Raw genomic sequence first — 26,930 nt, forward strand, 5'->3', positions numbered from 1 at the left:
AGACTGGCACCACCATGGGCAATGCCAGATTTACTCCCCTCCCTGCTCCCGCGAAGGGAGAGGTTCCCTCTCCCAGAGAAAGACATAAGAGGCAAAGCCCATCAGAACTGAAGACAGGGATAGGGATCCTGTTAAGAGTACAACCCAGTGACTGAACCTTGGAGGAAAGAAGTCCCCACCCCACACTGGACACAGGAAAGAGGAGACACCAAAGAAAAGAGAGAAGCAGCTTTTACTGTATTTACATCCAACAAAACCTCAAAGACAATCGTTATTGCACAGATCAGGGCCCTGGGTGGGAGAAGCAGCCCCGGAAAGAAGGGAAGGGGGTAAGGGAAAGGAGGGAAGAACACCCCAAGTCCTGGGGCTGAGAGTGGGGATGTAAAATGTTTGTGGGGAAAACAAGCTTCTGCCTCCCTGAGTTCTCATTCTCTTAGGGAAAGGGGGGGAAAGGGATACAACTACAGGGTCCAGGAGTTTCAGCTCCCCACCTTTCCAATCTTAACAGGGACCCCAAAATTGAGGCAGCTGTTGTGGCTCCAGAATAAATAACATAAAATAAAATATCAATATTGAGGCAGAAGGCAGGGGTGGGGGTGGGGGTGGGCCCAGGTGGGAAGGGGAGCATTTCTGACCTGGAGGGGAAGGTGACAACACCTCCCCCCCTAGGACCAAGGCAGAGGCTCAGCAGTTCTGTATCTTTCCAGTTGTTTTTTAAAACAAAAACTTCTAAAATGACAGGTGGGCATGGATCTAGTGGTGCCTTGGACAGAGGCACCTGGATTTGTGGAGGGCAGGAGAGGCAGAGACCTGTGCCAACTCTCCTCCCACATCAGCACAAGAAAAGCGGGTCAGAAACAAGGGGAGTTGTGACTTTTGGTATCAGTGACCTCTCCTGCCCAATCAATGTCCACTGACTGGGCAATCAGCCTGGCATTCTCCCTAACCTTGGGGATCAGAGGAAAGACATCACCCAGAGATTCCTCTGTCCCCTAGGCTGGGATGAGAGGCCCAGAGGCCCTAGCATTCCAAAGGTGCCCCAAAAAACTTGCGACAGTCGATGGCCTTCGGGGTGGGCATCTGTGCCCGCCTCCGACGCAACTCCTCTTTGCCCAAGCTGCTCGCCAGCTTATTGAAGGCTGCCTTGTACTTCTTGTCAAAGGCCGCTGGCAGAGGAAAGGAAAGAAGGGTGGTGTGTGAAGAGGTGAACAAAACACTTAAGGTTGGTGGGGAATTGAAGCCCTCATCCTATCCCTAGAATATCCCATCAGCATGTCTAGCACCTAGAGTTTGACTTATCCCAACATCACGACTTTGAGGCACCATTACAGTGCAGAGATTTTCAACCAAGCAAGGTCCCCAGCTCCTCTCCCTGTCTGCCTTCTTTCTTTCCTCCATACCTATATCCATATGGTCCTTGCCCAGGGCAGCCATAGTCAAGAAAAGAATCTCTCGGTAGATGCCTCTGGAGGTAGAAAAGTTAAAGGTGAATGAGTAGGGAAGAAAGGGTAGCTGTCCAGGAAAAACAAGCCTGTGAAGATGGGCTATATTTCTGTGGAATGAGGAGCTGGGTAGAGTCTCAGCAGCTCTGCCACCTCCCTGTGTGACCTCAGTCATGCTTCCCCACTTGGGGTCTGGAGATGAAGAGGCTGGATTAGTTAGGCCATTCCAACTCTAGAGGTCAAGATTCTATGAGAAACTATGTAGAGATGGAGACGCTCTGGGGAAAATAGAGTGGGAGGACCTAAGAAGCAGTCTCTGGATATCCTAAGGGACAGGGTGGAGGCATTCCAACAGAAAAAGGAGGGTTACCGCTGTAGGTGCAGGCCCTCAGGTGGGGAGCCTAGTGTGTCCAGGAGAAGTGCCACAGCTTTGTGTACTTCATTTAATCCCACGTGGAAAAGCACAGTCTCCAGCAGAGCAATATTCAGAGGTGCAGGTGCTGTGCCTGGCCATGCCACCCGATGAGGGACCCGGCCTACTCGGAGAGGGAGAAAGGGAGTCCAGGATCACAGCTTCTTCTGCAGGGGAAAAGACCCTCCCTTGCCATGTGCCCCAACCTCCAGACAACTCCCCCCACCCCCTGGCTCTGCTCAGGCCTCAAACTCACTGTGAGCCCTCCAAAGCACATAGAGGGGAGGACAACTGTCAGGGTCAGGGGTCAGCACATCCCACAGCAGTCGTATCTGTACCATAGCCGGTTCTGAGGGCAGCCAAGGAGATGGGGCCTAGGGGTTGGGGGGAGGGTTAGAGCTGGGCCTAGAAGACAGGGGCAGAGGGATGGGAGGTGGGGGATGGAGACAAAAGGAGTAGGCAGTAGTTTGAGGGTGTGAAATGAAGTAATAGGAAGACAGAGGACTAGGTAGAGATGGAAGAAGATAAGGAAGCAAAAGATGACAAGAAAATAGAGGCAGGAATCCAGAGCCTTGTAGGGGCACTGACCTGGGCTGGGGGAGGCCCATCACAGGCAGCCAGGATGAGGCCAGGCAAGGTGCTGGGCAGCCGAAGCCGCTGGAAGTACCAAAGCAGATTCCAGAAGAGGATGGGATGGGCAGCAGGAAGCTCAGGTAATGCAAGTACCTCACTGCCCTCATTTTCCACCAGAGACTCCAGCTCCTTACGTAGCACCAGAGGACTCAGGTATGCCCATGCCCCACTTTCTACTCTCCTTGGAACACTCTGCCCACCAGACCCGAGGAGGAAGAAAAGAATTATCAACTCTGTGCCTCACCTTTAGGATTATGCCTCTCTCTGGCAATCTCATAGATAATGCCATCATGCCCCCATCCCCTAACCAGGTACCCTAGCATGATTTCAATTCCTTCCCTACTAAGAAATGAACCCTTGCCCACAGGGTCCACACCCACCACTGACTTATTCCCAGCCCAATTCTTACCTCAGCGTCTCCATTACAAACAGAGGAATCATCTAGGGCAAGGCAGAGCCGTCGGTCACTGAGGACAGGGCCAGGGCCCCCGGGGATGGGAGCATCTCTATTACTGGCACCTGTAGAGGTGGATGTACTATGAAGGTCACTGCCAAGCAGACAAGAAAAGGAGTTTAGAAGAGTAGCTTCTGGTTTGTCTGACTCTTCCCCAACTCATCCTCCCAATCCCCCAGACCCTTTAGGTACCGGGGCCTCGAGTCAAGGGTCTGGACACTGAGCAGGGGCACAAAAGGACGAGAGCAGAAGGGGCAGGTGGTATTGAGGTTGGAGTCATCCGGTGCCCAGCCTGCCATGATCTCCTCATCATACACTAGGGAGTCACAAGCTCTACACAGAGAACAGCTGGACAGAAGAATCTGCAGAGGACATGAAAGGCAGCATAAGGAGCACCAGTGGGCACCACACCAACCTCCAGCTCCTAGCATTCCCTGCTTTCCTTCTCAAAGTCCCTGCCTCTCCCCACCTGGCCTTCCTTCTCTGGATCCCTGTAAATTCATTTTCCCCATTTCCCAAGCCTGCTCCTCCTGCAGACAACATTCTCACCTCGACAGGGGAAGGCTGGGATGCAGCAGGGGAGTCGCTGAGGCGCTCTGAGGAACGCCGAATGCTGAGGCTGCTAAGGGAGTTTTCGGAGAGATCCCACTCACTGCCCAGAGATGTGGAGCTCTGCAGGGGAACCAGAGGCTACTTGGTGCTGACTTAGAACTCTTCAGCTGGCCGCCCCGAGCCCAAGTGCTCCTCTGCCCACCCTGCAGAGGCACTGGATTCTCCTTGTGCCATTTCCAGTGGGCCTTGGCACATGTTCGGCTCTTCAGAGAACCCACCCTCAGACATGACGGGAAGTGCTATGGCTGCCAAATCCAAAGACAGCAATTGGCCCCGTGCTAGTGTAGATGATGGATCCTCTCCCTGGGCTCCCCCAGGGCCTCCCTGAGCTTAGATACCTCAGAGGCGGTGGATCCTGGACGTTCCCGGGGTCGCAGGAGGCTGTCCATAGGACTTCGTCGGGCTGGGAGGGGCAAGTCTGAGGGCAGCTCAGGTGGAGGGGCACGAGAGGCAGGGCTGCGGCGGGAGGGGGTGAGCAGCTGCTGTAGACGGGCGCCTATTCCCCGCCGGGGAGTACCCACTGCATCCTGCCGCTTGCCAGACTTGGGTGCCTGCCCACCCAGCCCATCTAGGGCCTCAGCTGAATGGGCACTCAGAGCCATGCCTGTTCCCCCAGGGCTGCCTCCAGGCGCTGGATCTTCACTTGCCAGGCTTACATCAGAGAGGCTGCCATCATGCCAGGACAAAGGGGACCCCTGGGGCTCTAGGACACCCAGGGCCTCTATCACTAAGGGAAAGAGAAGGGTCAGGGAGCATGATGCTCATCCTCTAAGCATCAAAACTACTAAGGGAGAGATCCTCCTTCCCCTAGTTGTCCTTGCCACTGAATAGACACAATCCTTGGGCACATGGATACCCATGATGCCAAACCCCTGTAATGCCAGGAAAAATTCCACTTGGCACTAACCCTCCCACTCCCCCCAAAAGGTCCTACTTTCTCCTGAGGCAGGGATATCAGGAAAGTGGGGTAAGGAGGACATGTTGGCACTCACTGTGTGCCACACCAGCCTCCACAGTGGGCTGTGCCCCTCGGGCACTACCCAGACTACCACTCTTCACCAGCCGCCCAGTGGGAGAGGCTGGGTCCCGAAGGCTTCGCCCTGCCCAGGTGGTCTGGCGATGAAGGGGACGGGTCGGGGAGGGCCGCTCCGGGCGGGGCTCTGCAAAAGAGCTTCAGGTAGGTACAGTGTCTGAGGACGACAGATAAAAATCCCTGCCTCCCTCCCCCCACCACTGCCAACACACAGACCTAAGGTGGGGAAGGCATGTCTTCATTATTGTGCCTGCTAAGCAATAATCTTTCCAACCCTCAAACAAGCCCAAGCAAAGACTCTTGCCCAATACACGTTCCCCCAGCCTGGACCTACCCAGTCCCTTTGGCCTCCCTCCATGCTATTGCCCCTCTGCCCACCTGGCCGGGAACTTCTTCCCTCCCTCAATGCCTGTTCCTGCTGCTTCCGCTCTCGAAGGGGCTGACGGAACTGAGCAGTTCCCAGGACCACATTCCGGAGCTTGGCCCAACGTAGGCGGCTACCTGTGGTGCCAGACGGCCACTTGCTTTCTAGTACAGCCTGCAGGACAAAGCACCTATTATGCTAAGACAGATTCTTCTCCCCTCCATGCCCCTAAGTATGCACTATGCCAGCCTATGGGGAACATCCCCACTGGCTCACAAGGCTGACATTAAAAATCCTATCCCTTTCCTACCCCATGTCTATGGATAACCCACAAATATTCCATCTAGGATATCGTTGCCCAAGTTACGAACCTGGGGCACAGTTACGAACAGGGTCAGGAAGAAATAGCTAGCAGGCTCCTCCTGAGAGGACACATCCCCTGTGGGGGATGGGAGGGGAAGAAGCTCTGTCCTCAGGAAGAATGCCTTGGAAGAGGAACATGATGCTTGAGGGCAGCATAGCTGCTTGTGGACTTCCCTAGCCTGTCTGTATCTCCTCTCTAGGCCCCATCCTCCCACCCCCGCCATCTCCATTCCCAGCAGTAGGCACCTTGTTGTAGTAACCATAGGTGATAGTGTTGGGCACAATGCCTGCCCTCCTCATGTCCAGCATGACACGTACAGACAGCACAGGCTCTCCATAGTGTGAGCAAAGCTGCATTAGCACACGGTAACACACCTGGGGGCAATTATGCAGGGTGAGGGATTAAGAGGGCCTAACTCCACAACAATCCAGGATTCAGCTGGCCCTGCCTCAGCCAGGCCTCAGGTCTTATAACCACCCATTTCAACTTACTCACTATCTCCCTCCCCCAAAATCCCCACTCCTTACCACACTGTTCTTGGCTTTGGTCCTGTGTGCCCCAAACCAGGGTCATCTTCCTTTTGCTCCTAAATCTGTTATCACTTCATCCTCCTTCTTCTCTCTCATGTACCCCCATTTCTTCCTATCATCACCATAGGCCCCCAACATCGTTTGTCACTCTGACTCCTCTCCATCTTCTCCCAACAATTTTTCCCTCTGCCTTGATACCCCTTGTGTGATGCCCACCTCATCAGGCAGCACCACCTTTCGGCTTTCCATCTGTCGAAGCACCTGGTAGGCGGTATGTAGAGCCCAGACTCGAGAAGAGGCAGATCGAACATAGGCAGGTAAACACAGGAACCACAGCCCGTAACAGTGCCCCAGCAGGCACCGTGCCCATAGCTCAGGCACTGCTGCTGACTTCTGGGCCATTCGCTGTGCAACCTTCATCTCCTGCCAGAGCACCAGGATGAAAAAAGTATCAAGAACATGAAGCCAAGGGAGGCCGAGCTCAGGCAGGTACTTAGGACCAGAGAGGATATCTAGGTCAGGTGGACATTTTTAATGTTCTGCTCAGAGCTCCTGGGCAGAAAAGTCCATGATGCAAGAACATAAAGACAAATTTCTAAAGGTTGGGAAATTTGTGAAAGATGTCACCTGAATGCCCAGGAAGAAGGGACAGTATCTGGATTCCCAAAGGAAAACATAATGTTCAGGGAAGGTGGACATCGCCCCTCCAGGACCACTGATGTTCACCACAGGTAAGCACAAATGAGGAATAATTTGACTCAGGGATCAGAAAGAGGAGACACAGTTCCGGGAGTTTGTAATAGCTCCCTAGTCCCCAAAATTAACATGTTGCTGATTACCTGTTTGGTGCGTCGTGGAGCAGGGCTACTGGGTGCACTTCGAGAAGGGCCTGGTGCAGGAGAGAGTCTAGGCTGTTCCTGGGGGGACTCAAACAGCTCGGCCCGAAGCTCAGGGAACCCATCATAACTGGAGGGGGTCACAGGACAGCACTTTCAGTGGGGAGTAGCCATGGGGGACCAAGGAAGCTTGCAGGAGGATTTAAAGGAGTAGAGATGGGGGTGGGGAGAGGAAGAAAAGGATCTCACCAGTACAGAGGAGTAGACTCACTGCCCTCAGCCACTATGGGCTCCTCAGGGGGGGTAATAAAGACGGTGAGTTCACTCCCTGATGGCTCTTCCAGCTCCACCAAGGGCGTAGGCTCTGGCTTCTCTTGCTCTGGGTGAACCTGAAGGGAAGTTAGTATGGAGGTGGGCACAAGGCTTATTGAAGGGGGTCACAAAGATGGAGGAGGCAGGGGAGACACAAGGGAGGTGGGTAAAAGAAGCAGCTAAGTCTGGGGAAAACTGAAGGAACAGAAACACAGCTTGAGAACAGAGACATATAGTCTGAGAAGTGGAGAAACACACAGCTTGAGGTACAAGTTAGTATACAGACATGAAGAGAAAACGTCAAGATGAGGTGATGAGAGGTACCTTGTCAACACATGAGTCAAAGAACTCCAGGGCAGCATGGCGGGAAGAGCCAAAGGAACATTCCTCAATGAACTGTGAGAACATCTGTGTGTGTAGCAGCTGGGCATAGAACTTGTGGCTGGAGCGTTCTCGGGACTTTAGGAAGCCTGAGGGTGGAAAGGAGGGGGATCAGGTACCCTAGTGATGCCCACACATCAGGGAACTATTTCCAAAGAGCACTATTGGCCCTACCTAATGCCTATCTGGGACCTCCCCTCTCTTGACATTGTAATAGTAAGTTTTTACTTTGCAACTTGGCACCATTGCCTAGCCCCACATTACCTCGTATCTGCTTTCTATAGACCCTAGGTTGACTTCCTTCCCCTTATCCCATTTCTCCTCCCCTCACAGGGACTACCATGGCCTCTGGCAAGTAGCAGGCTTTAATGGCAATAAATGCTTTACTGATTAAATGACAGCTAACATTTATGTAGCACTTAAAAGTTTCCAAAGCCCTTCACATAGGTGATCTAGTTTGATCCTCACAACAATCCTGTGAAATAAGTAGTCCAGGTTTTAGGATGCTTCCTTTATAGGCAAAAGGGCTGAAACTCAGATTGAGAACTACTCAAAATCATATAACTTCTATCTTGGTGATAGGATTCCAACCCAGGTAAGGCTGGTAGGGCTCTACTGATGCCAAATCCAGCACTCTTTCCACAAGGAAGACCTGGGTTCAAATCTGGCCTCAAACATTTACTAGCTGTGTGAGCCTCAGTCCTCTAAGCTATAAAGTGTGGATAATAATGCCATCTACTTCATAGGGTTGTTGTGAAGTTCAAATGAGTTTAATGCAAAGCATTTTACAGAGATATGCAAATGTGAGCAATCACTGCCACACTGCCTCAGCCAGGCTCGATATGAACCTATCATTTCCTTGGCAGGCTCTCCTCTAAATGCTCCCTCTAGTATCACCCCATCCCAGGACTGACCAGCTCTGCTCCCCTAGTAACTCCTCATAGCCCTAGAATTGATGATTAGAGTTCTGTCCAAATAGATCATTATATTTAATTTCTGACTCTTACGTGTTGTTTTGTCTCCCTAATCAAACTGGGAGCTCCCCAAAGAGAGAGAGGGTTGATGGCCTTATTGGCCTACCACTACTCCCTACCTGTCTTTGCCAGGGAGATCTTGTGTATCTCTTACTGCCCAACACTCTATTTTCTGAGCCACCAAACCTCACATAATATCACTCTGGGGGCTCTGCAACTCTGCACTCTTACCCTGAAGGAAGAAGAGGTTGTCAACATCACGAGCACTTTCTGATGGTGCCTGGGTGAGCGGTCGGAGGAAGGCTCGATAGCCCTTAAGCAGGCAGGCCATAAAGCGAAGGAAGGCACCTTGGACTTCCCTTTCCAGCCGTGCCCGTCTCCCACATACTGCCTCATAGTCAGTCAACAGAAACTCCAAAGATGCCTCCTCCTCAGGCCTCGTGTATGCTGGGGGACAAGGCAATGAAGGTAGGGTAGACATGTCTGCCTCACTTCCCACCCTCCCACATACATTCTATTAACTCTCCTTCCCTCCAATAGTAGGACAGAAACTATCCCCAAATGACAGTTACAACTACCCCAACCATGCCCTCAATCTCTCCATCATATTTGTATGCTTTTATACATTCTCTAATAGCTTTTGTTCTTCCCTCGCTAGAATGAATTTTTTAAGTCCACTTACTCCCTCCATGATAATTTCTAGCTTCCCTAAATCTCCCCATATAATTTTCAAGTGCTCCACAATCCCTTCAAAAGTTAAGTCATAACTATGACTCCCAAACGATGACAGTTGTAAGGCCCCAGTACTGCTTACTCTGGTCCAGCTGCTGGTGGAGGGTGGTCAGGGTGTTCAGCAGCACTTTGTATGGCCGGCGGGGAAGGGCCCTGGGCAAGAGCAGTTTCTTCTCTTCTGTTCTGTGAGGCACACAGCAGAGAAGGGAATGTAATCCACATTCTTCTCTGTGCCTAAAATGCCCCCAACTCTGTGGCTGAAGCCACTTTTCTGGAAGGGGGCCAGAGCCCTTGCTCCTCCTGCTACCTCACTCACACCCACCCTCGTGTCAGTGGCCCTGAACCCACCCTAACTATGCCTGCACCTTGTACCTTTGCCAGCCCCACCACCCTCCAGCCACAGCCACCATCCTTCTCACTGGAAGAGTGTGTTGGTGTCAAGATCAACGCAGATGACATCAGCAGGTGGATCATGCAGGTCGAAGTAGCTGGAGTGGATGCCCACGATGAAGGGTACAGGGGCACTCAGCACATCTGCCAGCACCAGTGGGCAGAGAGGGATGTAGGGGCACTGCCAGTGCAGTGGGAAGATCATCTGGGGCAGGGGGTAGGAGGCGAGAAGGGGTAAACCCTGGAGTCCAGGGAAAAAGAGGGGCAAACAAGGGGAAGGGCCAAGAAGGTGAAGGACTGGGAGGAAGAACGACTACAGAAACAGAGACCCAGGCTAGGAATCTGCCTAGGAGGTGCTGGTGCTAAGTGAGAACATGTTCTCTGGGTTAAGTCTCAGGAAGGGGAGGTGGAGACCAGAGGGGAATTCTGAGAGGGGTCCAATGGCCTAAGGGAAGGTTTTGACTCCAAGTGATTATCCAAGGTAAACATAACTCCTGGGGAAGTATCCTAGGAAGTATTCAAAGGAAAGTTCTGCAGACCAAGGTAAGCCAGGATAAGGGACTCACAGAGACCAGGGCCTCACAGACACTGGTGAGCAGGTCAGGTCGAAGAGAGTGAACCAGAAGTTTATGCTCAGTAAGGACGGCAATCAGCAGAGTTACTGCCAGCTCAGGTCCCAGGCTCTGTAGCAGCTGCAAAAAGCTGGCACCACTGCAAGGCAATGCCCCACACCCAAACCCAACAAGTCACCAGGGAGATCTCCTAAAATGTCTTAACCAGCTTCAAGAAAAAGACACCACCCTAGACCCTCAGGCAATAGCCTAATCCCTGTAGAGAAGGACAGCAATTAGATCTCTGCAGTGCCCTCTGCCTGTCAGGTGGGTAGTGCCCAACTTGAATCCCAATACCTACTCTCCACCAATTTGAGTACCTACCTCAGAGGCAGGGGAGATGAAACAGGTTGACAGAGGAGCAGGTTGTCATAGGGAGACATCTGGGAGTGCAGAAGACAGAGCCATTAGTGGCTAGGGGAAAGTTTTGCAATCACTGAAACCCCATTGTCCTGCCCCAGGCCAGGCCCCAGCTCTCACCTGTACCAGGATACGGGGTCTCTGAGGGGAGGGGAAGGGAACATTGTGCATGAAGTGGGAGATATGCCTGGGAAAGGTGGAGGGGAGAAGGTAGCAGGTCAGGGAGCAGATCTCCCTAATCTGCACCCCATCCTCTAGCCCCTCTACCCATTTCCCCTTAGGTTCTCAGTTCCTTCACATTCCTCTTCCCCCTCATCTTCTCTGTCTCCTTCACTTTCCCACTTGCATCATCCCACCTCCCCCATGCTCAGTAACCCCTTTTACCTCCCAAATCCCTTCCATCCTTCTCTCCCTCTGATCCCTCTCCCCAAGGGGGCCAGCACTCACGCTTCCAAGGGCAATCGGTGGGGGCCAGAGACAGAGTATCGATAAAGGAAGGTGAGGAAGGCATGGAAAGCAGAGAAGGCAGGCCATCGGGACAGCACTGCCACAGCCCGGCGGCTGCGCACAGCCCGGCCACCCAGTGCCCGGCCCCGTTCCACTGCACTCAACAGCCCCAGTGCCCTCGCCTGCCGTTCTGACAGCCGAGCCTGTGGGAATGCCTCATAGAACTGCAAAGCTGCCCCATACACCTTGAGAGAGGACAGAGGGGGTCAGATGGGCTTCACTCATTACTCCCTCCCCAGCACCATTATCTCCTCCTCCTCACTCCTATCCTACCTTGTCACCAGCAGCCCCTGTGAGCACAAAAGTGGAGAAGACGGGCACTGGGTATTTGGTTTGGGCAGGCCAACACTCAATAGTGGCTCCCATAGGCAGGCAGAAGACAGGCACAGACTCAGGCAGCGGGAATGCCTCATTGTCCTGCTCTGGGTACCGGCCTAGCAATTCTGGGTACCAGGCACGGAATAAGAAAAAGGAGGTTCTGTCAGACTCCAGAAAGGAGGACACAGGCTACAACATAGGAACGGCACATGGGCATTACAAGGTACAGGGGAGAAGGTGGGCACTCAAAGACACAGGGAGGCACATGGAGAAAATACTACTAATAATAAAGGTTCAAGTAATGTATTACAAGTACCTGAATCACTAGGTTTTGCAGGGAGGGAATGGGTACCACGAACAGTGGGAAAATTTTTAAAATTTTAAAGAGAGATTATGAGAAGAGAATGCATAGAAGGATGGAGAAATGGAATGAAGATAGGGCCAGCTACCAACCTGCCTCATAGACCAGTGTATTAGCCTTTGCCAGGCCCACCTTGTAGCACAGGTAGACAGCTGGGCCCCACTAAACAAGAAAGACAAGAGAAAGAATTCAGATGGAAAGAGGGCTCTTAGTATCCTACTCCTGATCTCCTACGAACTTCTCTGGTCCTCATTATTCTTAGCCCCCACGGTACTTGCACTCATAATGTTTATTACCTGACCCCTAGAAGTCAGGATTCCTCCTCAGGTCCTGACCTCACCACAAATCCTCCTTAGTCTTGGTTTCTTACAGGCATGATCCACCACCCTACCCCATCAGTTATTTCTACCCTCCCCGCTCACCATGCCAGGATTGAGATTTCGAGGCAAGCGGCAATATGTGTGTGGGGTTCCCTCTCCTTTGCTGGGCAGGATCAGACAGAGATCAGTGATACCCAGGGCATGCAGCCCTGCCCCTTCAGCTGCCCGTCGATAAGTGAGGTAGGTGCGGGGATGCCCAGGGCCTGGAGGAGCCAGATTGGCAGAGTGGCTATAGGGCGTTGTCTCCAGCACCTGGAAACCTGGTTTAGGATGTTCCTTCCCCTCATATAATACCCTGGTGAGTTAAGTAGAAAAGAACATGTAGCACATGAAAAGAGAAGAGATGCCCTAATCTGGCTGAACCTTCGATACACATCCCCTTACCCCACCAAACCTGTTACTCCCCCTTTACCTGGTTGTTAGCATCACGAGAGACTGAACCCTCCTCTTTGGACTCTGTCCTTAACTTGCTCCCTCTTCTACTTCATCTATTTTTGCTATCCATCTTGCTTCCTCATTCAGCTCTTTCATCCCCATCCCTTCCCTCTTTTGTCCTTCCCCCCTCCTAAACTGCATTCCCCATCTTTCTCTGTCATTTCACTTGACTGTTCCATTCAGGTCCCATTCCTACCCTCCCAATTTCCCTTCTTCCAAGGCCCCTGGCTAGGCCAATGACTAGGGTGGTCACTCACCCTAACTCAACAAGGGGAGGCTTGTCTCGCCCTCTGCGATAGCAGATAGTGGGCTGGGAGCCTCCCAGAAGTCCAGCACTGAGCTCCAGGGGATGTCCACTAGCTGAAACTTGAATACACGTGTAGCCTTGGGGCACCTCTTCTCCCAGAGCCCGGGCAATGATGGCCACATCTGTGATGGGCTCTGCTGGACGGGGTGGGCGCAGGGGGCCCCCTGGCTCAGGGCCCCCAGTTTCCTCAGAGACTACTCCTCCACTCCCTGCCAGCCCAGCCACAACAAAGTAATCCACCAGCCGGGGGGGCCGCTCCTCTGCCATGGCCCCCCCTTCACTTACTGCATCTGGAAGGGACAAAGTAAGGAAGAGAGTGAGATGGGAGGGGTGGGATAAGAAGAAGGCAAAGTGGCTGTGGAAACTAAATGACCCTTATTCTCCTCCCCCTACCATACTCACTCAGAAAAGCATAGTAGGAGACTGACCAATCCCGAACTCTCCCACTTATGACATCACCATGACCTCACAGCCTACCTGGTATCTCCTTAAAGAGAACAGGTCCCTCAAGTAACATCACAGTGACATCACCACTACCCTTGCTATGCCTGATTCCCTCCCCCAACCCCCAACTATGGCTATGACATCCTTATATTGGAGTAATCTTGTACTTTCTTAAAGGGCTTCCCCACCACAGGTATTATAGCAACTTCAACTGATTATTTTAGGGCCTGTACCCTAATAGTGATATCATATGGGTTAGCTGTGACATCATGCTGACTTCACAGACTTACTAAAGGATTCATAACTCTGGTACCTTAGCTGTGATATCAGGAGGGCAATCTAATCCTTCTAATGCTCCTCTAGGGCTCACTGCTACAAGTACTACACATCTGTTATCAGAGTGACCCCCCCCCTTCTGAATTCCCATAAGAACCAGGGCTACAAAATCACAATGACTACTCCATTCTCCTTAAAAACCCAAGTGAATTCTACCTATTCATGTAACCCATCCAATCCCCACGAGAACCAGAGAGAAGAGAGAGGTTCTGCTCTTCCTTCTGTCTCCCAAGCCTATGGTTGAAGCAGGCCCACCCAAGCTGGGTCCTTTGCCTGTTCCCCTCTCACCTGCTTCCATAGCCCAGCACCAGGGGAGAGGGAGTTTCTGGCAGGGGGTAGGGGATCCTGGGGAGCCCTGGGGGAATGGCAACTCAGAGAGTATGGCGGTACAGTCAGGCTGAGGAAAGGAGGGGGATGCATCAGAGGGGAAGGGAGGTGACTTCCTGAAACAGCCAAGGGGAAGCTGTAGCTAGGCCAGACGGAAGTCAATGTATGGGGGGGTGGAGGGGAGGGAGTGCTGCAGAGGGGACCAGTACAGTGCTGTCCCCAGCAAGGAGTTGATGCTAAGCTGAAAGGGCAGAAAACAGCTCCAACAGTATTGACCCTTAATGATCTCATGTTTCTCCTCCCCTCAAAATCTCAGTCTCTACCCCTACCTCAGTCAAAGAAGTAGGAGAAACCAAGGGGACCTGACTGGCTCATTCCCCATAACGTGGCCCCCAGCCTACTCTACCCCACCATGGCTAAATTTAGCTCCTACTCCCACCCCCACTCCCGGAGGTGAGGCCAATAAGGCAGCCAGCGTCAGGATCCTAATTTAGCTCCTCAGCTCCCCACCTGGCATGGCTGGCTCCCTCACCCCACTCACTACCCAGCAGGCACTGACCTCTTAAGCGGCCTGGCCAGTGGGTTTGGGTACCCCCTTCTCAGGACCCCAGTTCTTCTATCACTTCCCTTGTGCACTAGAACCATTTTTCTTCTCCCTCCCCTCCCCCTTCTAGAGGGAGGCATCTTCCTGGGCTCCGTCCCAGGAGGAGCACAGGTGGCACTTTCTCTCCTCCTTACCCCCACGGTACCCACACCCGCAGACCAGAAAAAAGGAAGAGGCGGAGAGAAGAGGGCAGCGACTAAGCGGACAGCGAAGGCGGCCGAAGCTGGAGGGGCAGTGGTCCCTGATTGGGGAAGGGTCGGGGGGGGATGGGGGGCAGATGCCTGCGACAGACTGACAGACACATCAGCGAGGAGTGACCAGGAACTACGAGCAGCTCTTGGCAAGGGAAGGGGAAGAGGGGGAGGGCCCGTGCTACCTCCCATCTCCCCCCCACCACTTTCGCTTCCCTAGGCGAGAGGAACCGGAACCAGATGTGCAGCGAAGGGGGGGAAAGAGACCTCCCCGCTCATCCCCACCCCCTTCCGACCTACCTGCCTCGGGGCTCCTCGCGGGGCGTCCGGGCCCCCCCTCCCCCCGCCCCCTCTTGGGGGAGGGGGGGAGAGGACGGGGAGGATGGCGGGATGTTTACCCGGCCCCGGACATCCCGCGCCCGCAGTGGCTCCGGCTGAACTCCCCGCCCGTCACGCGCGTAAGCCTCACCGCAGCGAGCCCCGGGAGCAGGCGGGGACGTGGGGGCGCCCGCCCTGGCGGAGCTGCAGCCCGCCCAACCCGGCGCCCCGCCCGGCGCCCCTCCCGCCGCAGCCGCTGCGCGCCTCCGTTATCCCGCCGCGGCCGCGGGTCCGGCTGTACGCGTGATCCCGCAGCCCAGCTTCGGCTCCGGCTCCGCGCGCCCGCTCACTCCCTCCTCCGGGTGACCCCCAACACCCACTCCCGCCGCGCCAGCACCCCCTCAGACGCGATGACCCCAGAGGCTCCTTCCGCCCCTGGCTGGGCCGCCCCAAGACCGACCCCTGGCGGCTGGGAGGGCCCTCTGCACGAGCGCTCCCCCTCCCCTTCCCGGTTCCAAAGGGGAACGAAGAGGACCTTGAAGCCCAGGCTAAGCCCACAGCTCTCGGGGAGACACAGCCCCATCCCCATTCTTCGTTAAGGGATGCACACACATCCTTGCTACTTTCAAGAGAACTGCAGCCTGCAGTTCTCAGTTCCCTTTTCTAGAGAGGACAAAAGCTTTGGAAAGAGGAAGAGCCGAGGTTGGGGGGACACATTATCTTCCCCAAGTCTGCAGAGTGGAAACAGCAGGAGAGGGTATGTCTGCTAAAACGAGGGCTGAGGAATAGCCAGGAGGGTTAGGAAGATACAGGGGAGAGCAAGGGTTGGCTGGTCACATTGGCTTGGCAGCTCCCATTGATGCTCCTTCCCACCATCAAGTTAGCTAGCATTGCTGTCCTCTCCACTAAATTTAGCCCCAGAGGTCCCACTGAAGCATGCATCTTTGGGGTAGGCATGATGATGAAGTCTGCCAAAACCAAGGGCATGATGGAATCACAAAGTGGCCTCTGGTCTGAGTGACAAGGCAGAGACTCAGCCCCCAAACTTCTCTGCACATCACAATTCCCTTGTCTTTCCAACTTCCTCTCTCTAGAAGCCTCAGTTGAGGTCAACAACTGACCGAGGGAGAGTTAAGGGGACAGCCTGCCAGAAACTCCACGCTTATGAGTTCAGCTACTCGCCTGACTCGCTGCCAAGCCCCAAGGCTGGGAAGTGAGGAACTAGTTAGGCCAGTTGGAGTCCCCTGGTCCTTTTTCACCCTCTGGGTCCTGAGCACAGGACAGGTGAGCACATACATGCTCTGGCATCCTATATCTTACCTAGAACCTATATCCAGCTAAAGTCCCCATGCCCAACACAAACGTCACAGGCTAAGCCAAAGCAGCAGAGATACTCTACCTAACTCCATGCCCTGACACCCACTCCAGGAGCACTTTGCCCCCCCTCTACCACCACCCTAACCCCAAACAGCAGTTGTACACCCTGGCTTTGATGTGATTTTTTTAATTAACATATAATATATTTAAAAAAAATAATATCCACTCTGGCTCTCTCCTGCAAGGGAGGAAGGGAAATTGTGGGGAGGGGCCAGCACTGCAACCTCCCCCACCAACCACCTGGGCATGCCCTGCTACCCAGTCCCTCTTCCACCCCCTGACATCCAACAGGCTCTGACCTCCAGACAGACGGTTCAAAGTTACAAGTGCTTCAGGCCCTCCCTAGTGCTCTTCCATGTCTGCCCCCAATGCCATACACTGAAGCAGGCATCCCTTCCTTTGTATACAATCCTGTGATCCCTTGGTCTCATTCATGTTGGGGGAAAGGGCCGGGGGCAGAGAGTGGAGTCTCTACTGGCCGAGGGGAAAGGGAAAAAGGGAGGGAACATGGGAGAAAAGTGGGGTGCTGACACTATGCCCAGTCCTACATCCCTCACTGTAGTCGATCACTTCGGAATGAGTCCTCAACAGCTGGGTCAGTCAGCAGAGCATAGGGGTCACTCAACATGTTCAGCCCATCCAGGCTCAGCGGTTCCATTCGAAGCTCATCTTCCAGCCCCAGCCCCAGCCCCAATCCAGATGCTGCCACCTCAAAGCCAGGTACCCCTGCCAGAGCTGCTGCAATCTCCTTGGAGAAGCCAGGGGGGGAATCTCCTGAGCAGGCAGAGGAGTGAAGATCAAGACCACTTGTAAGGAGGGTAGGGACTAGAGGGAGACATTTCCAAACCCACAACTATGACTTTTCCAGGTACCTTTCATACCCATCCCAGCCCCATTCCTCAAAAGCCTCTAATTCTACCCAGCTCCTTATGTCCTCCTCCCCCATAATCCTCCCACCTGTGAGGATGATGTTGGGTACTGGACCATGGCGGGCACAGTGTGTCAGGTTCTGGCGGTTGAGGGCATGGGAGTCTTGGGGGCAACTCCCCCCACCCCCTGGCTCATCATTCCCCGAGAAGCCCGGCCCCTCAGAGAAGCTGGGAGGGTCCAGTGTCAGGCTGCCTGATGGACTCTCCATGCTGAATTGCTCTAGCTGGAGGGATAAAGGGACAAAATTACACTTGACAACACATTATCAGAAAGGGGCTGCTTCTCCCTCCCAACTCCCTAAGATTTACACAATAATTTGCACTGTCCACAGGGGAAAGACAAGAGACAGAGGACACAGAAAGCGAGCAGAGTGAGGGCAGGGGGCATGGGACCAGCAAAGGACCCAGGCACCATACCTGCTGAGACAGAGAATGTGCATGCCAGGAAGAAAACTGGTCAAAGCAGGAGTCATCTAAGAGTGAGCTGAGAAGAGACAGCTGGGGGGAAATGGACAGAAGAAGTGGGTAATCAGCAATAGGGGAGTGAAGGTGAAGGGGGTGGAGGGTGGGGCAATGTTAACATTGCCTGCCCACCCAGAAATTATTAGAAATAGACATTCCCCATTTTGAATAGTGTAAAGGACGCTGCTTGAACCTCCTCTTATCCAAATGGAAAGGTCAGGGTACTCACATTCCCCAGGCTGAAGTCTCCTGTGGGCGGGGCATATGGTTGTTGCCCAGTGGAGGCAGGTGGGTATGGTACCCCATAATGTCTTTGTCCACTGGGTGACTGGACTGGACAGGACTGGGAAGGTGGTGGTTGTTGCTGCAACGGCTTTATGACTGGCGGCTGGGCAGGCAGAAGCAGGCTGGGAGGGCTATAAGGGTATGGGGGCAGTCGCTGGTCAACTGGCAGCTTACTGGTATCCAGGGGGACACCCTAAAGGGAAAGAAGAAGGGGAGAGTTATCCTTCAAGTGGCTTCTCTACAGGAATAAGGAATTCAGGGATCAGAAAGGACGAAGAGAAGTGTGGAAAGGGGAAGATACCGACTGCCCTCCCAGAGGGAAATAAGCCTTCTGTGGGTGCTAGTATAAAGGGGCTCCAGAGAGAAGAAGAATTATCTATCCCTTAATCCCCTGCCGGGGTTGAGATGGAACATGGAACACACATACCAGACACACACATCCCCACCCAGGCAATGGGGATGAGGGAGGGAAGGAAAGGAGATAGACAGAAGAGAAAGAGGAAGAAAAGCAATGGAGAAATGGAGTAGGAAAGAAAGGGAGAGAGATACAGCCTGAAAGGACCAGAGGCTTAGGATAGTAGAGGAAAAATTAAAGGGATGACAAGAGAGCAAGACAGGAGTAGGAAAGGCAGGAGGGGTATGAAAAAAGGAGAAGATGCAAAGTGACACAAATGAAAACAGGAGCTGTTTGAAGGGAGGAATAGATGGGGAAATGGGTAGAAACTGAAGCAGATGAGGGGGTGAATTGAAAGAGAAAGATACAAGGTAAATGGCAGACAGATATACAAAAGGAATATAAGGAAAAAGGAGTGGGATGCAGAAACTAAATGAGAGGAAGAAGAAGGGTGAAGGACTGGGAGGGAAGGGAAGAGGCTGGTGGGCAGCCAAGCCCAGGAGTCTCAGAGATGGGAAGGGTTGAGGCAGCCACGCATACCTGAGTGATGGAAGACAAGGTGGGTGACATTGTTGGCGAGAACTGTTTGGGCAGCTGCTGCTGGGGCCGTCTGGCATCAGTTCCACCCATGGGCAGGCTCAAGGGACTGAGGGGCACACGTCGGTGTCGGGGGGAGGCCCCAGGGGTGGGAGTGGGGTACAGGGGGGCGCCCAGCGCAGGGGATGAGGAAGACGAGGTGGAGGAAAGGGCTGGGGCACTGAGTGAAGGGTGGCCCAGGGAGGTAGCAGGCATAGTATGACGGGCAAAGGAGGAGGCAGGCAGTGAGGGATGACTGTGGGAACCCTGAAGCTGGGGTTGGGGGCTATTTAGGGAAGCCTGGAGGTTGGGATTGCTAAGGGAAGACTGCAGGGACGGGTGGTTGAGAGGTGAATTAAGTCCTGCGGGCACAGACAAAAACCAGAGAGATGCCAACATTACCAAAGGGCACCAAGCCCCTTCTCCCTGCCCTCATACAGAATGGGTGGAGGTGATCAGACAATGGAAGTGAGAATACAATGACTGAACTCTGACAGCTGTGCCTGCCTAGTAGGAAACCAGGCATTTTCTCCCACTCCTATTACAAGGGTAAAGCTCTAAGGAATAGCGCCACATTAAGTCTCACCAAATCAGGGAGACAGACATCATGAAGCAGTCTTCTGTGCCCGTCAAGATGATTAAAACTGAGAGGTGTCCAGGTGCCCAAAGACAGCCTCCTCAGGACTGAATACTCAGGTCTATTCCCCTGACCTGTAGGTTGGTAGTATCCAGAACTGGGGGGTGGGGGTGGGAGGGAAGAGAGTGGTAACTCACCTGACCCATCGCAGCTGACTCCCAGGCCCAGGCCCCCACTGATGCCCAGATGGGTCATGGTGTGGGTCAAGTTGGAGGTACTGCTGCCGCCACTCAGACTGGGATAGGCTGTCTCTTCTGGGTCGAGGGGTGTGGGCAGTGGCGAAGGGAAGTGTAGATTGGTGAGGTCAGGCAGGGAGCCACCAGTATTCAGGGTAGGTGGAAGAAGGGGCACATTGGCAGGCTGGTCAGGGGATGGGAAGATGCTAGGAGAAGGAAGAAAGACATGAACTGAGGGTGGTCACTGAAGAGCAGAGATCACCATCAACCTTCCTCTCCTTCCTCCCATCTTGCCTACCCTGCAGCCCACCCCCCTGGAGAGCCACTTACTTAATTCCAGGGACTTCACAGGATCGAGGTCGGGAAGAAGAAGAAGACAGCTATTGGACACATGAAGAGGAGAGAAAAAGGTGAGCCTACATATGCAAAGCCCCTTCACAGTCCTCTGGCCAGCTCTCACCTTCTCATCCAGTCCAACTCATCTCATATTGACACGATGCTTTAATTGCTTTCCTCACAACACTACCATGAGATAGTCAATGTATTAACATATCAACCCCATGTTAGAGATGAGAAAACTGAGTTTAAATGACTGGCCCACACAAGTAACAAGGTAGCAAGTGTCTGAGACAGAACATGGACTTGATTCTGTAATGCAGAATCAAGGCCCCAAAGGAGGGAAAGAAAGAAGGCAGGAGAGGTGTCTCCCACACCTACCTTCTTAGGATCCCAGGGCTTCAACAAGTGCTTGTCATCCAACAAGTTCTCCTCAACTGCAGGAACTTGAAAGACAAAGACTGATGGGAGGAGAGTGGGAGAGGAAGAAGAAAAGTCATGGAAGGAAGAGGCATTGAGGTCAGGTAGGAGAGGTACCACTTGACCCACATCTTACATTCTCCCCCTTAACTTAGCATTTTGATATGCAATGCCCAGCTGTGCAAAGAACAAAGCACCAATATACTGTTGGGGGAGTTTGTGAATTAGCCCTTCTGCTCTGGAAGATTTAGAATGGTGTTATAAAAAATGACTTAGGGGGCAGTTAAGTGACACAGTGAATAGAGCACCAACCCTGGAGTCAGGAGGATCTGAGTTCAAATCCAGCCTCAGACACTTGACACTAGCTGTGTGACCGTAGGCAAGTTATTTAATCCCAATTACCTCACCAAAAAAAACCCCTTAAATGTCTATAACCTTTGAACCAGAGAGCCTACTGTGACCCCAAAAGGTCAAAGATCCCCCGTAGAGCAGGATATTCTACAGCAGCAAAGAATTAGAAAAAAAAAGCTGGTGCTCATCAACTGGAAAATGGTCAAATTGTGAAACACAATCAGTTCAAAGTATGAGAAGATTTATATGAATTGATTAAGTAATCAGAACCAGGAAAACAACATATAAAATTATTAACTGCAACGGGAAGAACCAAAAAATTGAAACTGAACCACACTGTGTAATTACAATGACCAAGCTTGACCCTTGAGGTTAGTTGGGAAAATGAACTCTTCAGATGTGGGGGACTATCCATGTGGAATATTGCATTCACTGTCAAAGTCAACATGTTGGTCGATTCTGTTTAATTGCTTTTTTTTCTTTCTTTTTTAGTCTTTCTTATAAGGGATGGCTTGAAGAAACAGAAAAGGGGAAGGAATATCCTTGGAAATGAGGGTTATGTAAAAAAGATGCTGATAATATAGTATTTTAAAATAAAATAAAAAATACTAAGCCTAGAAGTAAGTGAAATGAGCAAACACACCTTTTGAATCTGCTTCCCCATCTAGGAAACCTGTAAAGGAGGAAGACTCCTGTTGGCCAGAGCACTGGATGATAAGTCTTTTTCATCTATTCTCCCATCCCTTCATTCAATGTATCCCCATACTTTCTGGCTTCCCCTGCTCTAAGACACTGGCACTTACCACCCCGACGATTGGGCATGGCAGTGGGCGGTGTGGGGCCTGGGTATGTATCCTGGGGATTGGGGTTCATCACACTTGTGTGAAGGGCAGAGTCTGAGCTTGTCCTGTGGGAAGCAGGGTAAAGCTGGCATGGTTCCCATGGTGACAGGACCCCTCCAGCTGGCTGACAGAGAGGGCAGAGCTAGGCCAGGGGACCACAGGGATCTGAGGCTGAAGCTCTCAGTTCAGAGAGGAAGACCCTGGGGTGAAGGGAAAACAGTAGGAATGAAGGAGACAAAGCTTCAAAAGGAGCCTGGGGGAAATGGGGACATCACCTGTTGAGTGCAGATGGAAGTCGGAACAGCTGCCCCTTCTCAGCAGGGAAGTTACCCCAGGGCATTGTTCTGAGAGGGAGAAACAACAGTCAGGAGGGCAAGGAAAGGGGGTTGGAGGGTGTGAGGCAGCTAAGATGGAAGGGGAGCGTACAGGGCACTAAAGACCACATCTGCTCTGACTTTCTGACCCTTCAAAGTGCCCAAAGGTCCCAAGAAAGCCTGAGACTCATCCTTTCCACCAGATTAACCCGGGGGATAGCCTGGAGTCCAACAACCTCAGTCACTGTGGGGTGGGGAGCACAGTGTTTGGGAATCTAGCAGTGCCAGAGCACTGTACTTGGAACACAGCTTTGGCAGGAAGTATGCTCACTCCCCTAAGCACACACCCAGCATAGCCCACACTCCCATTGGTGCTACCCCAGCAGGAGGGGTAGGCTTGGCTACTCTTGTGTCAACAAGGTTGAGACTGGACTCTGACCCCGCCCACCCCACCTAGCTCCCACCTCTATGACAAACCCCTCTTTAAAACCAGGAGAATTCCAGCCCCAGTTCTTACCCAGCACATGCTAATGACTCCTCCTCCCCAACCTGTGCCCCTTCCACAACCAGGGGTGGAAGTATAGGGTCTGTGCTTAGAGTCTACATGGGTACTATGCTCAGCCAACTCTGGACATTCACCTTCTCCAGCTGGATTCAGGAGGGGGAGATAAGTAGGCTGGACTATAAGGAGAGCTGTCAATGTGAGCAACACCACATTAAGGAAAAAATGAGGGGTACATGCTGCTTTCTCCTCTAAAAAAGACAACAGAGTCAAAATGCAGTAGACGAGAAGGGGCACAGACCTTCAGAATGACGAACTCAAAGAAAACATGACAACAGTTAAGGGCTGGGAAGATCACTTCCTTCCACAAAGTTGTTTCTGCCTGAGGATCTAGATGAGTGAATGAAGGAACTAAGTGACCTCCAGCATGAGGCAGAACAAACACAGATGCTCTACTGCTGGCAGGAGCAAAGACAGATTAGACATAAGGAAGAACTACCCAAGAGCAGAGGAGGAGGAGGAGGAGGAGGGAACAGCAGCAGGTTGGCACCAAGCTTTTTTCTAGTTTCATAAGCCCAACTCATGCCACCCTACCCCCTGCTCATTCTCCAAAGGATATGTGGCGGGGATAACGGCGTAGGGGAGACATCATCCTTCGGGGATCCCGCTGTACCCGCTCCACCAGACCATGGTGCCGTGTATTCCGTGAATCCAGGGATGAATGGAGGGGGTTCTGCCAACACATACATGATAGTCAGGGAAAGGGGATCTGGAAGGGTAGGAAAAGAAAACCACAGCTCCCTCTCCTTGTTCTGCCCCAGTAATTCCTACCTCCTCCCCTCCCCTCTCTTCACCCTAGTACCCACTCACTCACCTGGAACTCTGCCAGGCTACAGCCAATCTGGTTAACATTGGGCAGAGAGCCACCATAATAGGGGCCCCGAGTATGAGCTAATCGAAGTTTCTGGGCCTGTAACTAAAAAGAAGGAAGGTACTATTAGAGGATATAGGGAAGGCCTTCAAGATACTAGTCTACCTTCCCTACCCCAAATCTTACTGATATGTCTAAGTCATCAGATGGAGGGTTTAGAGGTGGATAGAGAACTGGGAGAGCCTGGCAACAGAGCTATAACTAACCCTCACCTCCCTTCCCTAATATACTGCTTGGCTCTACAGCCATAGCCCCTCTTCATAGCACCCTAGCCAATGGAATCATCACTAGCAAGGAGTGTGAGACAGAGGAAGGGAGGGAGGGAATAAGGGAAGGAGGAAGGAAGGGAAGAAAGGAGAAAGGACGGAAATAAGGAAGGGAGATAGGGAGAAGGAAAGGAAGGGAGGATGGAAGGAAGGGAAGGAGGAAGGAAGGAAGAGAGGATGAGAGAGAGGGAGGGAAAGAGGAAGGAAGGAAGGGAAGAAGGAAAACAGGGAGGAAGAGAAAGAGGGAAGAAAGGGAGAGAGGAACTAAACATGTATTAAGTGCATACTATATGCCAGGCACTGTGCTCTCCTACAGGGCCTGCCCCATTTGGCATTACCCCAAGATGAGTCCCAGAAGGAATGCCAGGCGCCCCTAAGCTAGTCACATGGGCTCTCCCCCTGCCCCCAAGGGACCCATTAGCCACCTCTGCTCTTCCAACCAGATGAGCCCAAGACTAATTGGCAGAAAAGGAGACAGGCAAGAGTAGATGGGACAAAGATGGGGCTGCCAGCCTCATTCCTTCTCCTCACAGTTGGAGGCCAAATCTGCAAGGCCACTGCCACCTGTCCATCCATGAGCATACAAGACACTGCTTACACTCACAGGGCTGGGGCCATTCAATTCAACACTTGTTATATGCCACTTCTGGCTGGGAAAATAGTGCCAAACTAAAGGGACTCTCTCTAACCCTGCCCTAAAGCCCCTGGTTTTGGAACAATGCCAAGGAGAGGCCTGGCCTTGGGAAGTGGGGATGGGAAAGGAAGTCTTGCCAGCAGCAGCCAGCCTAGGTCAGAACAATGAGCCCAGCTTGTCCACCTTCTGAAGATGTGCTACAGAATCAAGAAGACTGGCATCCCAGCCTGACTCCTGTCTACTTAGAAATTACTTATGCCAATACCAATACAAAAGGCAAAGCAGTCAATTCTAGTGCCTCAAGTCCCTACTCAATAGACTGTGGGGTGCCAACTACTGTCTTCTGCGTTTGCTCAAGTTAGCTGAATAGCAGGAATGCCCTAGGAAGGAAATGGGGGAAAAGAACTCAGAAACTTCTTTTGAATAAACGGGCACTGAAAGAGAAGGGCAACGCCAAAACTCCCCTCCTCCCCTCCTTCAGCAGGCAAAACTCAAGGGCGCATGTGGGGACTACACTGACCTGTCTCTGGGTCATCCCTCCCTGCTATATAAGACTCCAGGTGGTGTTTGCTATCCAAACAGAAGTACTCTAGTCCCTCAGCTGGGTCTGTATCCGCAACCAAAACTGCCTCAGATGATGAGAGAAAAGGCTGAGTTCTAAACCCCTTATTCTGAACTTTGTATTCCTGGGCCCCAGATCCTGCCCTTAAATGCCCACCATTTCCCTCCATGCGTTGGTAAGGTTCCTACTGGTGGAGAGGTAAGTGAGAGTTTTCAAAGAGTGACCACCTGGCAAGCCACGTTTACCATGCTGATGCAATAACCCCTTCACTCTGAGCTTTTTGGGGCCTTACCGACCCCCTTTATTCTACCACATCTCAAAGAAGTCACAGTTCAAGGGACAGCACTTGATGCTGTCATCCAGAGATCAGAGCTCCACTACAGATCCTGGAAGGTGTGTAGTTAAGGGATATAAACTTCACAGGGATCTGGCTGAAATACACCTTCACCTGGTTTGCCTGTTCTTTCCTCTGTCTGGCTCAGCTCCGAATAGCCAGGGGCACAGGGTCCCCAGAGGCTCAAAGATAGAAAACCACAGACAGAAACACATAGAGAAAGGCAGCTAACAAAGACAGAGCTTTTTTCTGCCTTTCTCTTGTCTCTCTAGCTCATTGTCGACTGCTTGGTTAGGTCATGGGATGTTCTCACCTCATGTTTCAAAACATTTTAGAATGTGCCCCAAAGTTAGGATAACACATTAGTGTGAAACAACCCACACTTGAGACATTCCCTGAAGAGATTCTGATAGGAAGCAGCCTTCCCAGAGGGGCCAGAATTTCTCTGACCATTTGGGGATTGGGGATTTCCTACATTACAGAAAAGCCCCAAGGCATCTCTTGTCTCAGGAGGTGGCCAAATCCAAGAAACCTTAAAGTGTCTTCAGCTACCAGACACTAATGTCAACTTTACCCCGCATCTAACATTCAACGGTTGTCCTCAATTTCCTGAGGACTCTCAGGATGGAACACTCAGCTCTAGCCCACGAGCAATGGACCTCACCTGCATGTCGGGGAAACCACAGGAAGTATTTTAAAAAGGAAGCAAAGGGACAGAGGAGGGGACTTCCTGTTCCTCGGTAGCCAACAGTGCTTTGGTCGAACCACCCACCTTGGGACTTCTCCCTGGTTAACTTTAGTGGCCCCTTGGGCCAGCCTTGTAACAAACAAACGGGCAGAGAGACCACTCGCGAAGGTGATGCTCGGCCCGTTGGGCTGAGACAAGTTTAGCGGCAGGAAAACTTTATCCATGCATGCCCTTTGACCTGCAATAATACACTGGAAGATTTGGTGTGGGTCCCTCCTTCCCGCAGCTCCCCAAATACCCAGAGCCGGGGATGTCTCAGAAGATCTTGAAATGGCAACTAGATCGACAGCAGTCTTCCAATCGGGCTCCCCATTGGGAGGGTCCCACTCTCTACTCCCTCCCCCCCATGCTCACTGTGCCCATCTCGTGCCCACAGATAGCTCTTCTGTAGACTCCCCCCCTCCCCCGCTCTAGAGATGCCCAGTTCGACGGTCCACGGAGCTTTGCTCTCACTCGGCATCCCCAGGCCTCCCTGTCTCCCCGTTTCCTTCCCCTCCCCCGCTCCAGGTTCGCGACTAGGCTCGGGCTCCGGTGGCCGGGCCTCCCCACAGCCGCCCCTTACCCGGGTGGAGCCGATGTCCATCATCACCTCCTCGAAGGCCGCCGTCTCTTCGGCCTGACGCTGCTTCTGCAGCGCGATCTTCTCGCTGAACTTGCGCGGGTTGGCCGCCGAGGCCGAGCTCGAACCCGAACCGGAGCCCGAGCCCGGCCCGGGCCCGTTCGCCCCCGATGCCGCCATCTTCCCCCCTCCCCCCTGGTCCCCCCCTCAATCTCAGCCTCCACCGCCGCCGGCCCCGGGCCCGGCTCCTCCCGCCGCCGCCGCAGCCGCCGCCGTCTCCTCGGCTAGCACCGCGAGCCCGACCCCCGCCTCGCCCCGACCCGCCGC

At 52.8% G+C, this 26,930-nt stretch overlaps 2 protein-coding genes and 1 long non-coding RNA gene across 11 annotated transcripts; 1 reads left to right on the forward strand and 2 right to left on the reverse strand.

Moving 5' to 3' along the window:
- Nucleotides 1–213: 213 nt before the first annotated feature.
- On the reverse strand, nucleotides 214–15,036 carry DENND4B (DENN domain containing 4B). Of its 8 annotated transcripts, none has more exons than XM_020991708.2 (28): nucleotides 14,951–15,036; nucleotides 12,699–13,038; nucleotides 12,049–12,301; nucleotides 11,719–11,788; nucleotides 11,221–11,390; nucleotides 10,888–11,132; nucleotides 10,561–10,627; nucleotides 10,405–10,463; nucleotides 10,036–10,180; nucleotides 9,499–9,710; nucleotides 9,162–9,262; nucleotides 8,579–8,794; nucleotides 7,317–7,462; nucleotides 6,930–7,069; nucleotides 6,684–6,810; nucleotides 6,061–6,267; nucleotides 5,560–5,688; nucleotides 4,965–5,124; nucleotides 4,546–4,713; nucleotides 3,892–4,280; nucleotides 3,491–3,613; nucleotides 3,134–3,303; nucleotides 2,897–3,035; nucleotides 2,443–2,679; nucleotides 2,111–2,228; nucleotides 1,813–1,978; nucleotides 1,401–1,465; nucleotides 214–1,166 (listed from the first exon to the last, which is right to left on the reverse strand). In XM_020991708.2, the coding sequence occupies exons 2-28, from the start codon at nucleotides 13,013–13,015 to the stop codon at nucleotides 1,021–1,023; spliced, it is 4,485 nt and encodes a 1,494-aa protein (XP_020847367.1). In that variant the 5' UTR covers nucleotides 13,016–13,038; nucleotides 14,951–15,036; the 3' UTR covers nucleotides 214–1,020. The 8 variants fall into 8 exon arrangements, 7 of the variants coding, with proteins under 7 accessions (XP_020847367.1, XP_020847364.1, XP_020847368.1 ...); XM_020991705.2 differs by lacking the exon at nucleotides 14,951–15,036 and adding an exon at nucleotides 13,817–14,761; XM_020991709.2 differs by lacking the exon at nucleotides 14,951–15,036 and adding an exon at nucleotides 13,817–13,841 and having other exon boundaries at nucleotides 9,499–9,674.
- A 1,420-nt stretch (nucleotides 15,037–16,456) lies between these two features.
- CRTC2 (CREB regulated transcription coactivator 2) lies at nucleotides 16,457–26,798 on the reverse strand. Of its 2 annotated transcripts, XM_078156120.1 has the most exons (15): nucleotides 26,607–26,798; nucleotides 23,444–23,545; nucleotides 23,187–23,302; nucleotides 22,707–22,766; nucleotides 22,029–22,097; nucleotides 21,715–21,818; nucleotides 21,555–21,584; nucleotides 20,522–20,601; nucleotides 20,135–20,184; nucleotides 19,766–20,010; nucleotides 18,956–19,353; nucleotides 17,966–18,214; nucleotides 17,692–17,772; nucleotides 17,303–17,498; nucleotides 16,457–17,119 (listed from the first exon to the last, which is right to left on the reverse strand). In XM_078156120.1, exons 1-15 carry the CDS (start codon nucleotides 26,781–26,783, stop codon nucleotides 16,899–16,901), a joined length of 2,178 nt encoding a protein of 725 aa, XP_078012246.1. In that variant the 5' UTR covers nucleotides 26,784–26,798; the 3' UTR covers nucleotides 16,457–16,898. The 2 variants fall into 2 exon arrangements, with proteins under 2 accessions (XP_078012246.1, XP_078012247.1); XM_078156121.1 differs by lacking the exon at nucleotides 17,692–17,772.
- LOC144457768 (uncharacterized) lies at nucleotides 20,582–21,531 on the forward strand. Its single transcript, XR_013487253.1, has 2 exons — nucleotides 20,582–20,664; nucleotides 21,404–21,531. It is a non-coding gene; the product is annotated as an uncharacterized LOC144457768 (long non-coding RNA).
- Nucleotides 26,799–26,930: the final 132 nt, after the last annotated feature.

Source organism: Phascolarctos cinereus, unplaced genomic scaffold (genome assembly GCF_003287225.1).
Source record: "Phascolarctos cinereus isolate Bilbo 61053 unplaced genomic scaffold, phaCin_HiC Scaffold_5;HRSCAF=322, whole genome shotgun sequence".
Classification (NCBI taxonomy): domain Eukaryota; kingdom Metazoa; phylum Chordata; class Mammalia; order Diprotodontia; family Phascolarctidae; genus Phascolarctos; species Phascolarctos cinereus.